At 47.1% G+C, this 19,073-nt stretch overlaps 1 protein-coding gene across 1 annotated transcript in view; it reads left to right on the top strand.

The window, feature by feature from the left end:
- Window positions 1-19,073, top strand: part of HPS4 (HPS4 biogenesis of lysosomal organelles complex 3 subunit 2) — a 41,278-nt gene that overhangs the window by 5,650 nt on the left and 16,555 nt on the right. The window contains exons 4-8 of the mRNA XM_027771586.1: window positions 3,016-3,159; window positions 9,384-9,491; window positions 9,912-10,028; window positions 14,077-14,171; window positions 18,778-18,850. Of these exons, the coding sequence (XP_027627387.1) occupies window positions 3,016-3,159; window positions 9,384-9,491; window positions 9,912-10,028; window positions 14,077-14,171; window positions 18,778-18,850 (537 nt within the window). The remainder of the gene's footprint in view (window positions 1-3,015; window positions 3,160-9,383; window positions 9,492-9,911; window positions 10,029-14,076; window positions 14,172-18,777; window positions 18,851-19,073) is intronic.

The following is a 19,073-nucleotide window of genomic DNA, read 5'->3' as shown; positions in this document are numbered from 1 at the left end:
GGTCCGACCCGCGGTCCCCTCCGTGGGGGTCCAGCGCCAGCCATTACGCTAACTGCTGGTTCCCAGTTTCTACCATCTTCATCTTAGTTGTACTATTGATAATTCTTGTTCTGGTCTTGAAATCCTCAGGTAATTCAGCACTTTATCTTCTCTACTTTGTTGCCATCATGACGTTCAGCTTTCAGCCTGCTTCCGGCTTCCCCCTCCACCCCTGTTTTTTTTATTTTTATTTTTTTTTAAAAGGTTTTTGCAATAGGGTGCAGGTGCTCTCCAGAGAGAGAGAGAGACAGTGAGAGGGAAAGTGAGGAAATCACCCCACCCAGGGGGATGACTACATCACAGTCTCATCTCCTCCATTCTCCTCCTGGGATTTTGGCCATGCACACACACACACATGCTCGACGTGATTTTCAAGCAACCAGGTCTGGGACTCGAACCATGGTCGACTGTGTGGGAGTCCAGTGTCTTAGCCACCACACCATCTCCTGGCCCCAAAGTTTTGATCAGCTCGTTTTTACAGTAGAGAAGAAAGTGTCAGGAACCCCATTATGCCATCACTGGCTTTAGTAGTTATTAACATTTCATCAGTTTTTTAAAAAGTTATATTTATTTTTGCCATGAATAAGAGAGAGAGATAGAGAGAGACAGCACCCCCCAACAGGGTCCTGATGATGTGATTCACCCTAGCCTTGGCCAGCCCCAGATCATGGACAAATGCATGCCCAGCTTACTCTGGGAGTAAGCTTTGAACATGAGCGCGGAATCTTCCCTTGTGATTGAGCCTTGAAGAGTGTTGCATTTGGGAACCAGCAGTTAGCGTAATGGCTATGTCGCTGGATTCCCACGTAGTCGACCGCGGTTCGTGTCCTGGACCCGGTGGCTTAAAACTCACGCCGGGCGCGTGTGCGTGCATGCCCAAGATCCCGAGAGGAGAATGGAGGAGAAGGGATTGCGGCGTGACCATCCCCCCTGGGGGGGTGATTTCTCGCTTTCTGTCTCTATGTCTCTCTCTGTCTGTCTGGCGAGCGCACGCGCCCTACAGTGAAAATCTCTCAAAAAAAAAAAAAGAGTGTTGCATTTTACCACTGCGCTGCTATCTGGCCTTGAACACTCTGCCAATTTTATGTGACCTAACCTCCCCCTTCTCTTATTTACTTTTTTTTTTTTTTTTTTTCCCGGAACATGTGGAAGCAAATTTAAAATGATTCGTATCATCTTACCAGTGTTGAGTAACATCTCTAGCTGGAAATAATAGTATTTTAAACATTATCATACCTAATAAAAGTTATAATAATTAGTACAATTCTTTAATATCATCTGATATGGAGACTATATTTAGATTTCTCCTTATTATCTTGTATGATACTTATTCCATCCCTCCTTCTTTTCATCCTTCCCTCCCTCTGTCTCTCCTCCCTAATTTTGGTTCAAACAGTATCCACATGTGCTACTTGGTTATTTTGTGTTTTAAATCCTTTTCGTAACCCTCATCCCACCTGCCCATCCTTTTTCCCCACCATGTCATTGAATTGTTGGAGAATTGGCCCTGGGTGCAGTAGACTGTCAGCACATTCCCCGTGCTCGATCAAGCTGGTAACTTCCACAGGGTGGTGTCAGGGATGCCTTCCCTCCACTGTATTTCCTTCAAATTAGCAATAGGATCTAGAACCTGGATTAGGCTCCATTTCAGGTTTTTTAGGCAAGAGATTTTCATAGGTGTGTACGTTTTCAGTTACACAATGTCCGACTGTCCCACGGTTTAGCTGAGGCTACACAGGCAAGAACATTCTGCATGTTTGCTCATGTGATTAAGTGCTGACTTGAGCAGTTAGGATTACTCCAGGCTACTCTGGCTGCTCTGCAGGGGATTTGAACAGGAATAAAAATCACATGCTTCCGCTCAAGCAGATGCCTGTAATCCTGGGAACAAAAACACAGCTCCGCACACTCATCCCATGTGCTCACTGTGGGCGTTCCCTGATTGCCGTCAGCTTGGACAGGAGCTGGCAAACGTCACAGAGGGCCAGAGAGTCGATATTTTATACTTTGCAAGCCACACGAGGTCTCTGTCAAATATTTTTATTTATTTATTTATTTATTTCTCTATTTTTACTAGAGGGTATATGTGTTTGCCAGAGAGAGAGAGAAGGAGAGAGAGAGAGAGAGAGAGAAGAGGAGAAAGCCATTCCCACAAGGGATCATTGTGCCGCAATCCTTTCTCTTCTATTTCTCCCTCCGTTTAGGGTTTTGGGGATGCACACATGCATTCTCAAGCTGCATCATCCTGGACTCGAACCATGTGGTTGGCCATGTGGGATCAACTGCCTTAAAACTGTGCCACAGAGCTGGCTCACATACTCTTTTCTGTTGCTGTTTTATAACCCTTAAAAAAATGTAGAAACCAGGACTAGCAGATGACATGGGGGTTAAGGCACTGGACTTCCACTTGGCCAACTACAGTTCAAGGTCTGGGCCTGGGGATTTGCATTCTCACTTTCTTTCTCTTTCTCCCTCTCTCTGGTAAGTATATGTGCCCTATAGCAAATTAATAATAATAATAATAAATAAATAAAATTTAAAATATACATATATAATCCATTTTAGCTCATGGGCTATGTAAAAATAGACTATAGACTGGATTTGATCTCCGACTTCAGTTTGCTCTAAGGAATGACTTAAGAGTTTAAGATCGGGACTACAGATGGTGTAATGGTTACATGGCTGGACTCCACACGGCCAGCCGTGGTCCAAGTCCCATACCCAGTGGTTTCAAACTCATGCCAGGTGCATGTGTGTGCATGCCCAAGATTCCGAAAGGAGAATGGAGGAAAAGGGCAATATTGCAGTGTGGCCATCGCCCCTGGGGAGGGTGATTTCTTGCTTTCTGTCTCTCCATCTCTCTCTCTCCCCAATGAGCGCACATGCCCTATAGCAAAAATCGCTCTCTCAAACAAAAAAAAAAAAAGGGGGCTCAGGAATTTCCTCTCACACCTGGGATTTGCTCCTTTCCCATAGACCCTGCTTGACCAACAGGAGCTGCTTTGTGGACAGATTGCTGGGGTTGTCCGCTGTATCTCTGACATTTCTGGCTCTACGCCCACACTCATCCGTCTGCGGAAACTCAAGTTTGCCATAAAGGTCGATGGAGATTACCTTTGGGTAAGTTTAGCAGGCAGAATCAGTATTGAAGTGTTGCGATGATAAAGTTTAAAAAGTTGCATTTTCTTTGGCTTTTTTTTTTTTTTTTTTTCCTTTTTAAGTTTATTATTTCTTCTATGAGCAAGAGAGACAGCACTCCCAGCTGGGTCTTGATGTCATGATTCACCCCCACCCTCAGCCCTGGGTCATGGGCAGTCCTGTGTCCAGTGTTCACAGGGAGGTCTCCAGATGCCAGCTGGAACCTTCCCATGGGGGGCAGCCTCACAGTGTTGGGTCTTATCACTGTGCCACTGTGCGGCCCCCTCTGGCTCTCGAACCTAGAATCACCTCCTCTATAGCTGTCGTCCTGTGCTCAGCGATTGTCCACACTCCCGTGCCACTCTGCAGGTGCCTGTCATAATCAGTGCTCTCCAGTATGCTGCGTGGTACTCTGCTGGCTTCTCCTTTCTTTGAAAGACTTAGGGCGATCAAAGGAAATTCTGTGTACTCTGTGTTGTAAGTGGAGTTTTTAATCTTCCTTTATTCTCCTCTGTACTCTGTATACTTACTGACTAAGGGACCTACAAAAATATGCATGCATATATGTTAGATTTCAAAGAACCCACTAAAAAAAAAAAGAAGAATTCTTCTTTACATCTAGTAGTACCGTGTAATCTAAAGTGTTTTTCCCATGTGTCTGCTTATTTTAAGGGTCCCTAAGGGGAAGGGCTGTTTAGTGTGGGGTAGGATATTTCACTTTGCAGGTATTATTTTCAACATTCTATTATGAAAAAAGTTCTTTATTTCAAATTTGGCAGATGGTTTGTGTGATCACCAGAGGGACAGAGGGGCAGGGAAAAAGCCCCAGTGGGGCATGGTCACACTGCAGTCCCTTTGCCTCCATTTCTGCACTCTGTCAGGATTTGGGGCACACACGTACATGCGCCTGGCATGTTTTTCAAAGCTGCTGGGGCCATAATATAAACTGTATAGTTGGTCATGTAGGATCTAACTCCCTTAACCTCTAGGTTTTCAGGCACTAGCCCTGAAAAATGTCTAACCTACTCAGTAATTGAGAGAATTTTGCACTGATTACTCACATCCCTCCTCAAATAATTGACATTTTAGTATTATTGCTTTACCACGTGTCCTTCTGTTTATCTCTTTTTCTTCCCATGAATCAAGATTTTTTTTTTTTAAGGGGCTGGCAAGTAGCGTGGTGGTTTAGGCACTGAATTTTCATGGCTGACCACATTTCAAGTCCAAGACCCAGCAGCCTGAAAAATCACGATGAATTAATAAATTTTAAAAATAATAAAAGGTTATTTTATGCTTTTCAAAGTCGTTCACAATAGTGTACTCCTTGCCCCCGCTTTATTTTATCATACATATTATTAACTAGAATTTATTATGGGAGTTTATTTTGTAGTAAGATTTATGTGCAGTGAAGTAAAAAAAATCTTGAGAGGACCATTCCATACACTTGAACAAATGACACATCTTTGCAACATAAGTCCCTATCACAATATGTAATATTGTTATCCCAGAAAGCTTCGTGTGCCTCCCCAGTGAGCTCTACCCCACAGCATCATAGGCAGTGATTGTTCTTAACTTTTTTGTTCAAGAGGTTAGTTTTGCCTGTCCTAGAACATCATGGAAAATAGTCCCGTTACATGCTTACACGTTTCTGTTCTGCCACTTAACATGTGAGAGTCATCTGTTTTGCTGCATGTCTCAGTGTTCATTCCTTTTGTTAATATTGTAGACAGTATCCCATTGTCCGAGAATATCACAGGCTCTTTTTTCTCTTTTTCATGGACACCTAAACTGAGTCCAGTTTGGGGCAATTAAGAAAGAATAAGGCTTCTAGTGCCAGCAGGTGGTGTGGAGGTTAAGGCACTGGATCCCACATGGCCAGCTTTGCAGTTCAATCCTGGACCCAGTAGCTTGAGAATCATGCCAGGTACATGTGCATGCGTGCCCAAAATCCAAGAGGAGAATGGAAGAGAAGGGATTGGAGCATGGCCGTTTCCCCCTTTATCTTTTTTTCTCTCTGGTGAGCACGCATGCCCTATAGTAAAAAGTTCAAAAAAAAAAAAAAAAAAAAAAAAAAAAAAAAAAAAAAAGGAATAAAGAACATTCCTATATGGCCTTTCTCTGGATATGTATTTTCATTTTTATTGGGTAAATATTCCAAGCATGAGATTATGCGATTGCTGGGCCACAGAGCAGATATATGCTAACTTTTGTAGAGAGCTGCTAGGCCTTTTTCCAAAGTGCCTTTACCATCCCCCATCCTCACTGACGATGTTGAATTCTAGGCTCCCCACATTGTCGTCAGCATTGCTTGTCTGTACGTTTAGCTTTAGCCGTTCTGCTGGGTGTATAGGGTATGTCGGTATAGTTTTAATTTTCATTTCCCTAATGACCGGTGACACTAAGGCTTTTTCATGTGCTTAATGGCCATTTGTGTATCTTCCTTTTTGAACCGTTCAAAGCTTTTGCCCACTTAAAAATAAAAATTGCCAGAGGGTGTGTGCACTGCCAAACCAAGAAGGAGAAAACTCCCCAGTGGGGTATAGTCATGCCACAGCTCCTTTTCCTTCGTTCCTCCATCCCGTTGGAATTTTGGGCACGTATACACATGTGCCCAGAGGTTTTCCAAGTCTCCATGGCTGGGAATCATGCACATTAGCCCAGGGTGATTTTTCAAGTCTCCAGGGCTGGGAGTTTTGTTTTTGTTTTGTTTTGAGAAGTTTTGAGAAGTTTTTGCTATAGGGCATGTACACACACCGGAAAGACAGAGGAGACAAAGAGACAGAAAGTGAGAAATTGTGGCCACGCCGCAATCCCTTCTCCTCCATTCTCCTCTCGGGATCTCGGGATCTTGGGCACGCACACACACGCGCCCAGCGTGAGTTTAAGCCACTGAGTCCGGGACTTGAACCGTGGTCAACTACATGGGAGTCCAGCAACATAGCCATTCTGCCAACCGTTAGTCCCCAGGGCTGGGATTTAAGCCATGGTTGGTCATGTGGGATCTCTTAATTGCTAGGTTGTGGAGCTGGCCCTTGCTCTTTTTTTTTTTTTTATATTGGGTTTTCTTTTTTCTTTTTTTTTTTTAATTGAGTGGTTTTGTTTTGTTTTGTTTTGGCCAAAGACTAAATATGTTTGCAGGAAAAACACAGCCGCAGTCCCCCCTTCTCTCAGTATTTTGTGCATGCATGCACGTGCACCTGGGGTGGTTTTCAAGCCTCCACGTCCAGGACTTGAAGCATGCTCAGATGTGTGGTAATCTAGTGCCTTAACTACCACACCACCTGCTAGCCCCCTTTTCTTTTGTTTTTTTTTTAAATGCCAAAGGATATGTGCACATGACAGAGAGAGAGAGAGGAAGCACCCCCAGTGGGGCCTAGGCTGGCTGTAGTCCTTTTTCCTTCTTTAATTCTCCATCCCTTCAGGATCTGGGCATGTATGCATGTGTCTGGCATATATCTTTCAAACCACTGGAGCTGGGTCTCAAACCCAGGTTGGCAATGTAGCACTTAGCTGCTGTGGTACAGGACTGGCCCTATTTTTTTAATTTGCTAAAGGGTACGTGCACTCACTGGAGAGAGACAGAGAGAGAAGGAAAGTGAGAAAGCACTTCCCAGGGAGGATGGCCATGCTGCAGTCCCCTCTCCTCCTTCTCCTTTCGGAATTTTGGGCATGGACACACACATGTCTGGTGTATTTTTCAAGCCACTGGATCCAGGACTTGAACCATTGGGTCAGCCATTGTGGGATCTAGCCCCCGTAGATGCCATGCCACTGGCTGCTCTTTATGTCTCCTGGATACTAGTTCTTTGTTAGATACATATTTTGAAAATATTTTGTGGCATACCTATCAATTTTTTTTTGTTTTGTTTATTAATTTCTTCTATAACAGAGAGGGAAAGAGAGAAACAGGCAGTCCTGCCCCCATGCTGCAATCCACCTCCAGCCTCAGCCAGCCAGGTCATGTACATCTGGCGTGTACAGGGTGGGACCTGGGATCTCCCCATGTGGCTTTTAGCATGGTAGAGCCTGGTATTACTTCAGTGCCACTGTAGCTGTCCTGTTTTCTTGAAATTTTTTGATGAGCAGAAATCTTGGTTTTAATGAAGTCTAATCAGTGGTTAATTGCTTATGGTTAAGTGCTTTCTGTTTCTGTATCTTATGTAAGAAACTGTTGGCTTCCCCTTTGGAATCTCTGTTTTTTTCCTAAGAAGTTTATAATTTTAGCTTTTATTTTATTATTTACTTATTCTTCCTTCTTTCTTTTTTATTTTTTTAGAATTTTGCCATAGGGTATGTGTGCTCATCAGAGATACAAAGAGAGAAAGTGAAAAATCACCTCTCCCACGGGGGTGGCTCTGCCACAGTCCTATTGCTGCCATTCTATTCTCGGGGTTTTGGGCATACATGTGCATGCTCCTGGTGTGAGTTTCAAGCTGCCAGGTCTAGGACTCGAGCCATGTCAGCCATGTGGCAGTCTAGCGTCTTAACCACTATGTCACCTGCTGGCCCTAGCTTTTACATTCAGGCCTATAACCCATCTTAGATTAATTTTTGTGAATGGTGTGAGTAGAGGTCAAAATATTTCCTGCCTTGATAGGGAGTTCTAGCACTGTTGTTGAAAAACTTTCCTTTCCCTCTTGGATTCTTTTGGCTCCCTTGCCAAAGATCACATGGCCATTTAAGCGTTGAGTATTATTTCTGAGCTCTCTGCTCTTTTCCATTGGTCTATCTTAAGATTCTGGGTGAGTACCACACCGTGGGGATTTTTGTAACTTTATAGCGAGACTTGAAACTGGGTAGTGTAAGCCCTCCAACCTTATTTTTTCAAAATAGGTTTGGATATTCTAGATCTTTTGTGTCTCCATTGTAGAATCATTTGGTCAGTTTCTAAAGAGAAGCAGGAGTGATTGATTTGGATGTATTCAATTGAGAGATCGCTTGTGGGAGAAGGAAGCTTCTCTGTGTGCTAGACTCTTCCAGCTCTCGGGTTAGATCAGCGAACGAGACAGAACCTCGCCTTACTGCAGTACACATGCAGGGGGACTTTCTGTTGCTATTTATTTTCTGTCAGGGTTAATTTGTTTAAATTTCCCCTTTCTTTCCTTCTAATTGCCAGAGAGTGCATGTGCTTACTAGAAAGACAGACAGGGAGAGGGAAAAAGCACCTCCCCATGGGGCATGGTCACCGCACACTCCCTTCTCCACTTCTCCACCCTATGGGGATTTTGAGCGTGTACACACATGCATTGATGTGTCTTTCAAGCCGCTGCTGCTGGGATTCAAACTACGGTCAGCTCTGTGGGATTTGGCTCCCTTAACCACTAAGCTATGGGGCCAGCATTACTTAAATTTCTGATGGTTCTTTCAAGATAGGTCTTAGAGTAGAATTACTAGTCAAAGCACTTGAACTTTGTCAGGCTCTTTAAACATGGCCGCATTACTTTCTGTCTCAGCTAGCCTGTGTCTCTGTAGAGCGAAGCATTGCATTCAGCCTTTGGGAGGTGTGCAACTGCGATGGTGCAGTCAGTTCCTGCCCTGGAAGGTCTTCAGGTAGAGAGCCAGATGGCCGTTCAGGAGACGATCTGAGTCTGTCCAGTGTTTGTACCAAACCCAGGTTAAACATCCAATGTCCAGATAACGGTCCTGACAATGAAGGGGTCAGAAAAGAGGGCAGACTTGGCCAGCATGGGCAGAACAGCGTCACGGAGTTCTCGGGTCTGTGCTGGCCCCCGAGGGCTGTGTGAGCCCTGGGTAAGGAGCAGGAAGAGGAGGGCACATCAGGTTGGGCAGCATGACTGAGGTATGAAAGTCCTTGCTGTCTGTGAGGGCCAGCAGCATGGGCTCAGGGGCAGTAGATCCATTTCTTCCTTTCTAAAAAAGAGTTACTTCATTTCTTCCATGAGTAAGAGAGAGGCAGTGATAGTACCCCCAGCAGAGTCTTGAGGTGGAACCTTAGTCTCAGCCAGCAGTGGCTCATGGACGTGCATGTGCCTGGTGCACTAGCGGAGGTCTCTGGATGCGAACTCGGAACCTTTCCGTGTGGATCAGCCTCCTGGAGAGGTGCATTTTACCACTATGCCGCCCTCTGGCCCGCAGAAGATCAATGTCCATGGGCTCTGAAGGCTGTCATCGAGCACTCTGCTCCCAGGACCAGGCTTGGATTCAAGGAAAAGGCCAATGCGCATCTTCCTGGCTCCCCTTTGCAGGTACTGGGCTGTGCTGTGGAGCTCCCTGATGTTAGCTGCCAACAGTTTCTGCATCAGCTCATTGGATTCTTCCATTTTTACAACGGACCTGTTTCTCTGGCTTACACAGTACGTGGTAATGGCATAGAGTCGCGCGTGGGCTGCTTGAGCAAGGATCGTCAGGTCTCAGCACTTACTCTGGGGCTCATCAGGCTTTACATAAACACGTGTGTCCAACCGCAAGGCCAAGGGCCCTCAGGGCCCTGCTCGAGTGCCTCCGTTCCCACGCCAGCTCCTCCTTTCCTCCCTGGGCTGGTGAGAAGGAGCAGGTTCTGGCTGCCCCTTACCCAGCAGGCACCCTGGTCCGTCATGGCGCGGGTTGTCAGGGTGGGACATGGGCAGGACATACATGTGAAGGGCGTTCAGAACAGGCCTTTCCTTGTGGCCAGTTTCCTGTGGGAGGAGCTGTTTCCATGTAGTTGGGATCCTTGCCAAAGGGAGTCTGTCCCCCCAAATCTCAGATACCGAGCTCAGCTGTTTCTGTTCTAGAACTGTTCTCAGGAAGAACTGAGCGGGGAGTGGGACACCTTCATCGAACAAATTCTGAAGAACACCAGCGACCTGCACAAGATATTCAATTCCCTCTGGAACTTGGACCGAACTAAAGTAACATTCTCATCCCCCTGATTCATTTCCTATATAAAAATAGAACTTTTAGACACAGTGTCTATACTCCTCAAATGCACTCAGTCTAGAGAAGCAAGTAGAATGTGTCATTTTATAGGCGGGATAGTCGGGATAGTCGGGATAGTCGTTAAGCCTTCGCTCCCTTTCATGCTGCTGCCCACTAGCTGTGCTAGCCTGGACGGGTGACGCCACCTCTCAGCCTCATTGCCTTTCTCCATAAAATGGTAACACAGTGGGCCAGCAGGTGGTGCGGACTTTAAGACGTCACAGCTTACGTAGCCAGCTGTGCAGTTGGAGTCCTGGACTCAGCAGCTTGAAAAACACACTGGGCATGTGTGCATACATGCCCAAAATCCCAGGAGGAGACCGAAGGAGAAGGGATTGTGGTGGGGTCGTCCCCCTGCCCTGGGGGGTGCTTGCTCACTTTCTCGCTCTCTCTTTGGTGAGTGCAAGGACTCTACAGCAAAAGAAAAAAAAAAAAAAGGGCAGGTAGTTAGTTCCTGTCTCCCAGAATGTTTTTAGTTTTTTGGGCGTTTTTTGTTTTGTTTTTGTTTTTGCTATAGGGGACGTGTGCTCACCAGAAAGAGACAGAAGAGAGAAAGTGAGAAATCACCTTCCTGGGGAAATGGCCACGCTGCAGTTCTTTCTCCTCTTGGGATTTCGGGCATGCACACACGTGCACGTGCACGTGCACCTGGAGTCATTGTCAAGTTGTCAGGTCCAGTACTGGAACTGCAGTCAGCCGCGTGGGACTCAGCGCCACCTGCTGGCCACTAGAACTGTTATAAGATGAAGCAGTAGCTGAAATGACACCAAGTAAATCACAAAGGGAATTACTGAGTGTCTTATGCCTCAGAGGCGTTGGACTCCTCTCTGGAGTTGGATTTAGTTACTCTCAATAGCAGAGAAGCCTGGCATTAACATTTTATCAACCAGGTGCTGTGTCTGAGAGAGAAGCCTGGGAGTGGTTTTGTCTCTCTGAGCAGCCCCTCTGGCCACCGGCAATTGGTGTAGCCCCGGCTGCCTGTGTGACTGGCCTGACCACCTCTGCTGTCCCTTGACAGCCACAGACATCTTTTATTTATTTATTTTTTGAAGAGGTTTTTTCGCTATAGGGTGCGTGCGCTCACTAGACAGACAGAGAGAGACAGAGAGATAGAAAGCGAGAAATCACCCCCAGGGGGGATGGCCACGCCGCAATCCCTTCTTCTCCATTCTCTTCTCAGGATCTTGGGCACGCACGCACACACGCCCGGTGTGAGTTTTAAGCCACCAGGTCCGGGACTCGAACCACGGTCGACTATGTGGGAGTCCAGCGACATAGCCATTACACTAACTGCTGGTCCCCTGAGCTACAGACATCTTATGACGAGGGTATTCCCTGCCACCAACCCCCCTTGTGTCCCTTTAGCAGGTGTGTGGCACTGTGACTCGACCTTCACCTAGGGAGACTCCATAGAGGTGAGGAAGGCTTAACCTCCCCCTGTCTGGAGGCTTTCTTGAAGGCCTGAAGCCTTGTAGATGGCTGCTTGGGACTGAGCAGAGTCTCAAGGCCACGAAAGAATAAATGATACTTCCTTGCATGGCAACAGCTCCAAAGTGTGGCTCTGCCAACCCTGAGTTCTGACAGCCAGTGCAGACACAGGCTCTAGCTGCCAAGCAGGCAGGTGGAGATCCAAAGAGGCTGTTGGTTGGTTGTGGATATTCTCAGCCAGGTTCAGATGTCTTTTTTGGATTTCTAGGCACCTGATACTTAGGTGGAACCGAGGCACCTTCCCTGAGCAGAAGACCATGGGGTTTTCATTTTATGTTACGGAAAAGAGTTGCGGGAGCTGGTTGGACATCAGCCAGGCCAGCTGACTGGCCATGGGCATTGTGCTTCTGCGGAGGGCAGGGGTGGCTGGGCTTCACCTGGAACCATGACCTGCATTTGGAGGGGTGCTCTCCCCTTCTGCTGCTGTGGTCTCTGCACAGAGGGTAAGGGTCTCTGAGGAATCGATTTTGCCCCCTGCAAAGAGCCATATGCCACATTGGCTGTACTTCTGGCCTCCAGAGAGGCCCCTTTCCTCTTAAGAATTTGGCAATTTTTGGTGTTGTGGCATTTTTTTTTGGTGTCAGCAGTTCTGGGAATGGAGGTTGAATAGACCCAAGGCATGACACAGACTTTACCATGTGACATGCTCCTTCTCCGGGCTTTACGTGATAACCTGTCCATCTGTCTAACAGCACCCCTGGGCCTTGTCTCTCTTGCTGACCATGTGTGTGCTGATAGGTGTCCGTGCTTCTTGTCCTGCAGGTAGAGCCCCTGCTGTTGCTGAAGGCGGCCCTCATTCTGCAGACGTGCCAACGCGCACCTCACATCCTAGCTGGCTGCATCCTCTATAAGGGGTGGTGATTACCGCCAAGCCCCCCACCTCCACCCACATCTCCTGCTGCAGAACTCACCATCCCAGCCTCCTCCAGAGCATGGGTGGGGAGCGCAGTCTGTGGCTAGTGCCAAGTGGGCTGGTTGGCAAATAGTGGGTTGTTCAGGTTTGATCCAGAGTATGTACCCGTCTTTGAGCAAAGCTGGGAACTTGGAAATTACTGTGTTCCAAAAAGAGTTGAGAGCAAAAGGAAAGGGAACCGTGTTATTCTTGATGTGGAGAGGGCCTGTTATGGTTGCCCTTCTGCAAAATGCATTGCAAGGCCCTTGACAGCAGCTGGCATTATAAGTAAGGTCCGGCCCCCCGGAATTGGGTGTACCCCCGCCTGCCTGTGTGACTGGCCTGACCACCTCTGCTGTCCCTTGACAGCCACAGACATCTTTTATTTATTTATTTTTTGAAGAGGTTTTTTCGCTATAGGGTGCGTGCGCTCACTAGACAGACAGAGAGAGACAGAGAGATAGAAAGCGAGAAATCACCCCCAGGGGGGATGGCCACGCCGCAATCCCTTCTTCTCCATTCTCTTCTCAGGATCTTGGGCACGCACGCACACACGCCCGGTGTGAGTTTTAAGCCACCAGGTCCGGGACTCGAACCACGGTCGACTATGTGGGAGTCCAGCGACATAGCCATTACACTAACTGCTGGTCCCCTGAGCTACAGACATCTTATGACGAGGGTATTCCCTGCCACCAACCCCCCTTGTGTCCCTTTAGCAGGTGTGTGGCACTGTGACTCGACCTTCACCTAGGGAGACTCCATAGAGGTGAGGAAGGCTTAACCTCCCCCTGTCTGGAGGCTTTCTTGAAGGCCTGAAGCCTTGTAGATGGCTGCTTGGGACTGAGCAGAGTCTCAAGGCCACGAAAGAATAAATGATACTTCCTTGCATGGCAACAGCTCCAAAGTGTGGCTCTGCCAACCCTGAGTTCTGACAGCCAGTGCAGACACAGGCTCTAGCTGCCAAGCAGGCAGGTGGAGATCCAAAGAGGCTGTTGGTTGGTTGTGGATATTCTCAGCCAGGTTCAGATGTCTTTTTTGGATTTCTAGGCACCTGATACTTAGGTGGAACCGAGGCACCTTCCCTGAGCAGAAGACCATGGGGTTTTCATTTTATGTTACGGAAAAGAGTTGCGGGAGCTGGTTGGACATCAGCCAGGCCAGCTGACTGGCCATGGGCATTGTGCTTCTGCGGAGGGCAGGGGTGGCTGGGCTTCACCTGGAACCATGACCTGCATTTGGAGGGGTGCTCTCCCCTTCTGCTGCTGTGGTCTCTGCACAGAGGGTAAGGGTCTCTGAGGAATCGATTTTGCCCCCTGCAAAGAGCCATATGCCACATTGGCTGTACTTCTGGCCTCCAGAGAGGCCCCTTTCCTCTTAAGAATTTGGCAATTTTTGGTGTTGTGGCATTTTTTTTTGGTGTCAGCAGTTCTGGGAATGGAGGTTGAATAGACCCAAGGCATGACACAGACTTTACCATGTGACATGCTCCTTCTCCGGGCTTTACGTGATAACCTGTCCATCTGTCTAACAGCACCCCTGGGCCTTGTCTCTCTTGCTGACCATGTGTGTGCTGATAGGTGTCCGTGCTTCTTGTCCTGCAGGTAGAGCCCCTGCTGTTGCTGAAGGCGGCCCTCATTCTGCAGACGTGCCAACGCGCACCTCACATCCTAGCTGGCTGCATCCTCTATAAAGGGCTGTGAGTATCGCCAAGCCCCCCACCTCCACCCACATCTCCTGCTGCAGAACTCACCATCCCAGCCTCCTCCAGATCATGGGTGGGGAGCGCAGTCTGTGGCTAGTGCCAAGTGGGCTGGTTGGCAAATAGTGGGTTGTTCAGGTTTGATCCAGAGTATGTACCCGTCTTTGAGCAAAGCTGGGAACTTGGAAATTACTGTGTTCCAAAAAGAGTTGAGAGCAAAAGGAAAGGGAACCGTGTTATTCTTGATGTGGAGAGGGCCTGTTATGGTTGCCCTTCTGCAAAATGCATTGCAAGGCCCTTGACAGCAGCTGGCATTATAAGTAAGGTCAAGGGGGTGGACATCTTTGTGGCTTGCCTCCTGCAGCCCAGGCATCCCAGTGCACTGACCGCAGCTCAGCCCTGCTGGGCGGTGTGACGTGTTGTTACAGGGCTCTTTCCAGTCTCTTAGCTGCATCTGTCTCTTGTTTGGCCTCTGAGAACAAACACACCTCTTCATGTAGTTGGAGGGCCTCTTCATGAGCCTGAGCACCTAAGAGCTGTTCCATGTACTTTCTAGGGCCTCTCTTCTCGGGGAGAGTTGGTTCTCAGAGTCTAGACCGGGCCATTGCTCTTTGCCCAGAGTTTTCCGCAGACCAGATGATTGTGGCTGGAGGTGGATTGAGACTCTGGTGGGGCTCTTGGGTCTGTGACTCCTGGCTGCTCTTCTTATCAGCCGTGTGGAATAGGGCAAGTTGTTTAACCTTGTCAAATAGAGAAACCTTGGAGAATGAAACGAGATGACAGATGTGGAGAGACTGAGCACCGTCCTGGTGCACGTCGTACACTCTGCCCTTCCCCATGTTCTCGTCTTGATGGTGCTCAGTCAGTATGGGAGCTTCCGAGATATCCAATGACAGAGCTGGCAAAGAGAGCATCTTTTCCTTTCCTTTTCCTTTTTTTATTGCCAGAGGATGCATGTGCTTGCCAGATTGAGATAGAGAGACAGAGAGGGAGAAAGCACCCGACAATGGGGTGTGGTCACACTGCAATCCCTTCTCCATTTCTCTGTCCTCTTAGGATTTGGGGCACATACGCTCACACACATGCACATTCGGCTTATTTCTCATTAGCCAGGGCTGGGATTTGCACTGCATAGATTAGCCATGAGGGATCTGGCCCCTTAACTACCAGGCCACAGGCCAGCCCTCTTTCTTTTTCTCTCTCTCTTTCTTTATTTTTTTTTTTTGAGAGGTTTTTGCTATAGGGCATGTGTGCTCACCAGAAAGACAGAGACAGAGAGACAGAAAGTGAGAAATCACCCCCCAGGGAGGATGGCCACACTGCAATCCCTTCTCCATTCTCTTCTCAGGATCTTGGGCACGCATGCACATGTGCCTGGCATGGGTCTAAGCCACCGGGTCCGGGACTCAAACCATGGTCAACTACATGGGAGTCCAGCGACATAGCCATTACACCAACTGCTGGTCCCGTTTTTCTCATTTTTAAAAAAGTTTATTTATTTATTTCTTCCATGATAGAGAAAGACCGGTGCTCCCAACAGAATCTTCACACCATGATCCTCCCCCAGGCTCAGCCAGGGGGCATGTGCACATTCATGCCGTGTGCACAGGGAGGCCTCAAGATGTGAACCTAGAACTGTCCCATGTGGGTCCAGTTGCATTATTACCACGCCACATCTGACTCTTCCTTTTATTATTTTACATTTCTTAAATATTATCATACAATACAGTTAGTACTTGAACACGTTCTCATTAAAAAAAAAAAATCAACCAAGAGGGAAGCTGTACCCAGAGCATAGCTAAACAGTTCCTTTCTTGGCCTGGCCCTGTGGTTTAGTCATTAAGGGAACCAGATACCCCATGGCCAACCATGGTTCGATGCCAGCCCCAGTGACTTGAGAAACTTCATAGGAGCATGTGCTTGCTCCAAATCCTGACAGGATAGAGAGGTGGATGAAAAAGGATTACAGACTGACCAGGTCCAATTGGGGAGGGGGGTAGTTTTTCTTTCACTGTCTCCCTCCTTCTCTCTGGCAAGCACACACACCCTCTAGCAATTAAAAAAAAGAGAAGTTTCTTCCTCCCTCCCTGTCAGCCATCACCACCCTCAGCAGTTGTTGAACACCCTTCCATTGCGCTCTCTCTGGTTCCTCACACTTGTACATAGTCGCATATATTGATTTTATTTTTGCTGTCTAAGAAGTGGGATTGGGTGTTCCCTTGACTTAATTTTATATAGGAGACATTTTTACGGGTCCAGATTAATACACCTGATACTCGTAAAGACTTCACACGTTTTGGTATTCTGCGTGTGATTTAGTTAATGACTGTCTTTTGTTGGACATTTAGGTTGCTTGGCCATTTTTTTTTTTTTTTTTTGGAGAGGTTTTTGCTATAGTGCGCGTGCGCTCTCCAGACAGACAGAGACAGAGAGACAGAAAGTGAGAGACAGAGAGACAAAAAGCGAGAAATCACCCCCCAGGGTGGATGGCCATGCGGTAATCTCTTCTCCATTCTCCTCTCAGGATCTTGGCCACACACACACACACGCGCCTGGTGTGAGTTTTAAGCCACCAGGTCCAGGACTCGAACCGTGGTCGACTACGTGGGAGTCCAGCGACATAGCCATTATGCTAACTGCTGGTCCCTTGCTTGGCCATTTTTAAAAATACTTTTACTGGGCCAGCAGTGGCATGCTGGTTGGATCACTCTACTCAGTTTGAGTCCCAGATCCGAGTTTGAAAACCACACTGGGCATGCGTGTGTACGTGTCCAAAATCCTGAGAGGAGAATGGAAGAGAAGAGATTGCAACCCCCAGGAGGTGATTTCTCACTTTCCCTCTCTCTCTGTCTCTCTCTGGCAAGAGCATATACCATATAACAAAAAGACTAAAAACTGTATTTATATTTTTAATGTAAAAAAATTATATATTTTACTTAATATCTGTTTTATATATAAGTATATATTTATTGTATATTTTATTTCATATAAAAATATATTTATATATCATTAAACCAATCTCCCTATACTGAATATTCTTTTTTTATTTTTTACACACAAAATATCTTTTATTCTGAATTACACAAATCAAAGGTCCAAATATATACTGTTCTGTAAAGATCCACGATTTCTGCTGAAGCTGAGTGTTTATGTAGGTGTAGGGTGAGATGAAGGTTCAAAAGGTCAGAGGTCAGTATTACTGAGCAGTAAGAATACACCTAAATGTGGAGATACTACTGTTAGAAACACTGACAAGGGACCAGCAGTTAGCGTAATGGCTATGTCGCTGGACTCCCTTGTAGTCGACCGCAGTTCGCGTCCCGGACCCGGTGGTTTAAAGTCACGCTGGGCGCATGTGCGTGCATGCCCAAGATCCCGAGAGGAGAATGGAGGAGAAGGAATTGCGGCATGGCCATCCCCTCTGGGGCGTGATTTCTCGCTTTCTGTCTCTCTCTGTCTGTCTGTCTGACGAGCACACGCACCCTGTAGCATAAAAGAAAAAAACCTCTCCAAAAAAAAAAGGTCCACTGACAAATGGTGTAATTACATAGGCGTTCTTTAAATGAATTCTCTCACATTCACCAGTACATCATTTATCTTTATTGACTATAATTGCCAAGTTGTAGGGACAAACCATTATAACCACATTAATATCTGAAATCGTTTTGATGTCTGATAATACCTGAATACTGGGTAGCATCCAATTAAAATGATCAGTATAGCTTTCGTTCATCAAAGAAAATATTTTATTGAAGTTCATCAAACAAACTTGAGGAATTATGTTGTTTGAATTTTTGTGTTTTTTTGGAGAGGTTTCTGATATAGGGCGCGTGTGCTCGCCAGAGAGACAGAGAGATGGAAAGCGAGAAATCACCCCCCAGGGGGAATGGCCATGCCACAATCCCTTCTCCTCCATTCTCCTCTCGGGATCTTGGACATGCATGTACACACGCCTGGCATGAGTTTAAGCCACCAGGTCCGGGACTCAAACCGTGGTTGACTACGTGGGAGTTCAGTGACATAGCCATTACGCTAACTGCTGGTCCCTGCTGTTTGAATTAAAGTCATTCAGTGGGAGATGAAATCATCATACACGCTGAATCAACTGTCCCATATGGGATCTTTACATTTGTAAGAGTCTACTAGGCTAGACCCGTTGCTGCCTTCATTGCTTTTGCTTTGCTTTCCCCCTTTGCTTTCTCTCGCTTTGCCTTCAGTTTTTTTCTATGCCTCTGTTTCATCCAGACTGGGTACTGTTCGTGCTGGTCTAGAAGACTTTTTATTTCTCTCTCTCTCTCTTTTTTTTTTTTTTTTGGAGAGGTTTTTGCTGTAGGGTGCGTGTCGCACACACACACTGCAGGATCACGCCCACCCGTGTTCTGAATATTCTCATGCGTACATCTTGGCGTAACTGGATCAAAGGATGTAGACATTTCGTATGTTGGTCGGAACCACTGAGTGCCCTCTATGAGGGCTTTCCTGCCAGAAACTCGCACTAGCTGTGTCTGAGATCGTCGTTGGCGTGGATGTTAGGACTCTTTAGAACTCAGGGCCCTTCCCTGTATCCCTTCTCACAGTGTTTTCGTCTCTGCGTCTGATCTAGGATTGTGAGCACCCAGCTCCTGCCTGCCCTCACTGCAAAGGTCCTGCTTCACCGATCTGCACCTGAGCACCAGGTATTGTGGGGCCTGCCGGCCATCCTCACACCTAACAGGGCGGACCCCTGCGCTGGATAGATCGAGAGAGGCCGCTGTGGCCTTGGGCAGTTGTTTCCCTTAATCTTGTCAGGTCCCCAAGGCTGTCAGTGTGGTCTGGCTCAAGAGTGAAGCCACAGGAGAGGCTAAAAGAAAAGAAACGGTTTTCTTATGCGTGGTAAGCTTGGTTGTCAGTTTTTCTTCC

The sequence above is a fragment of the Tupaia chinensis genome, unplaced genomic scaffold (assembly GCF_000334495.1).
Source record: "Tupaia chinensis unplaced genomic scaffold, TupChi_1.0 Scaffold000226_1, whole genome shotgun sequence".
NCBI lineage: Eukaryota > Metazoa > Chordata > Mammalia > Scandentia > Tupaiidae > Tupaia > Tupaia belangeri.
The sequence above is the reverse complement of the archived record's forward strand: the minus strand, read 5'-3'. Positions and strand labels throughout refer to the sequence as shown.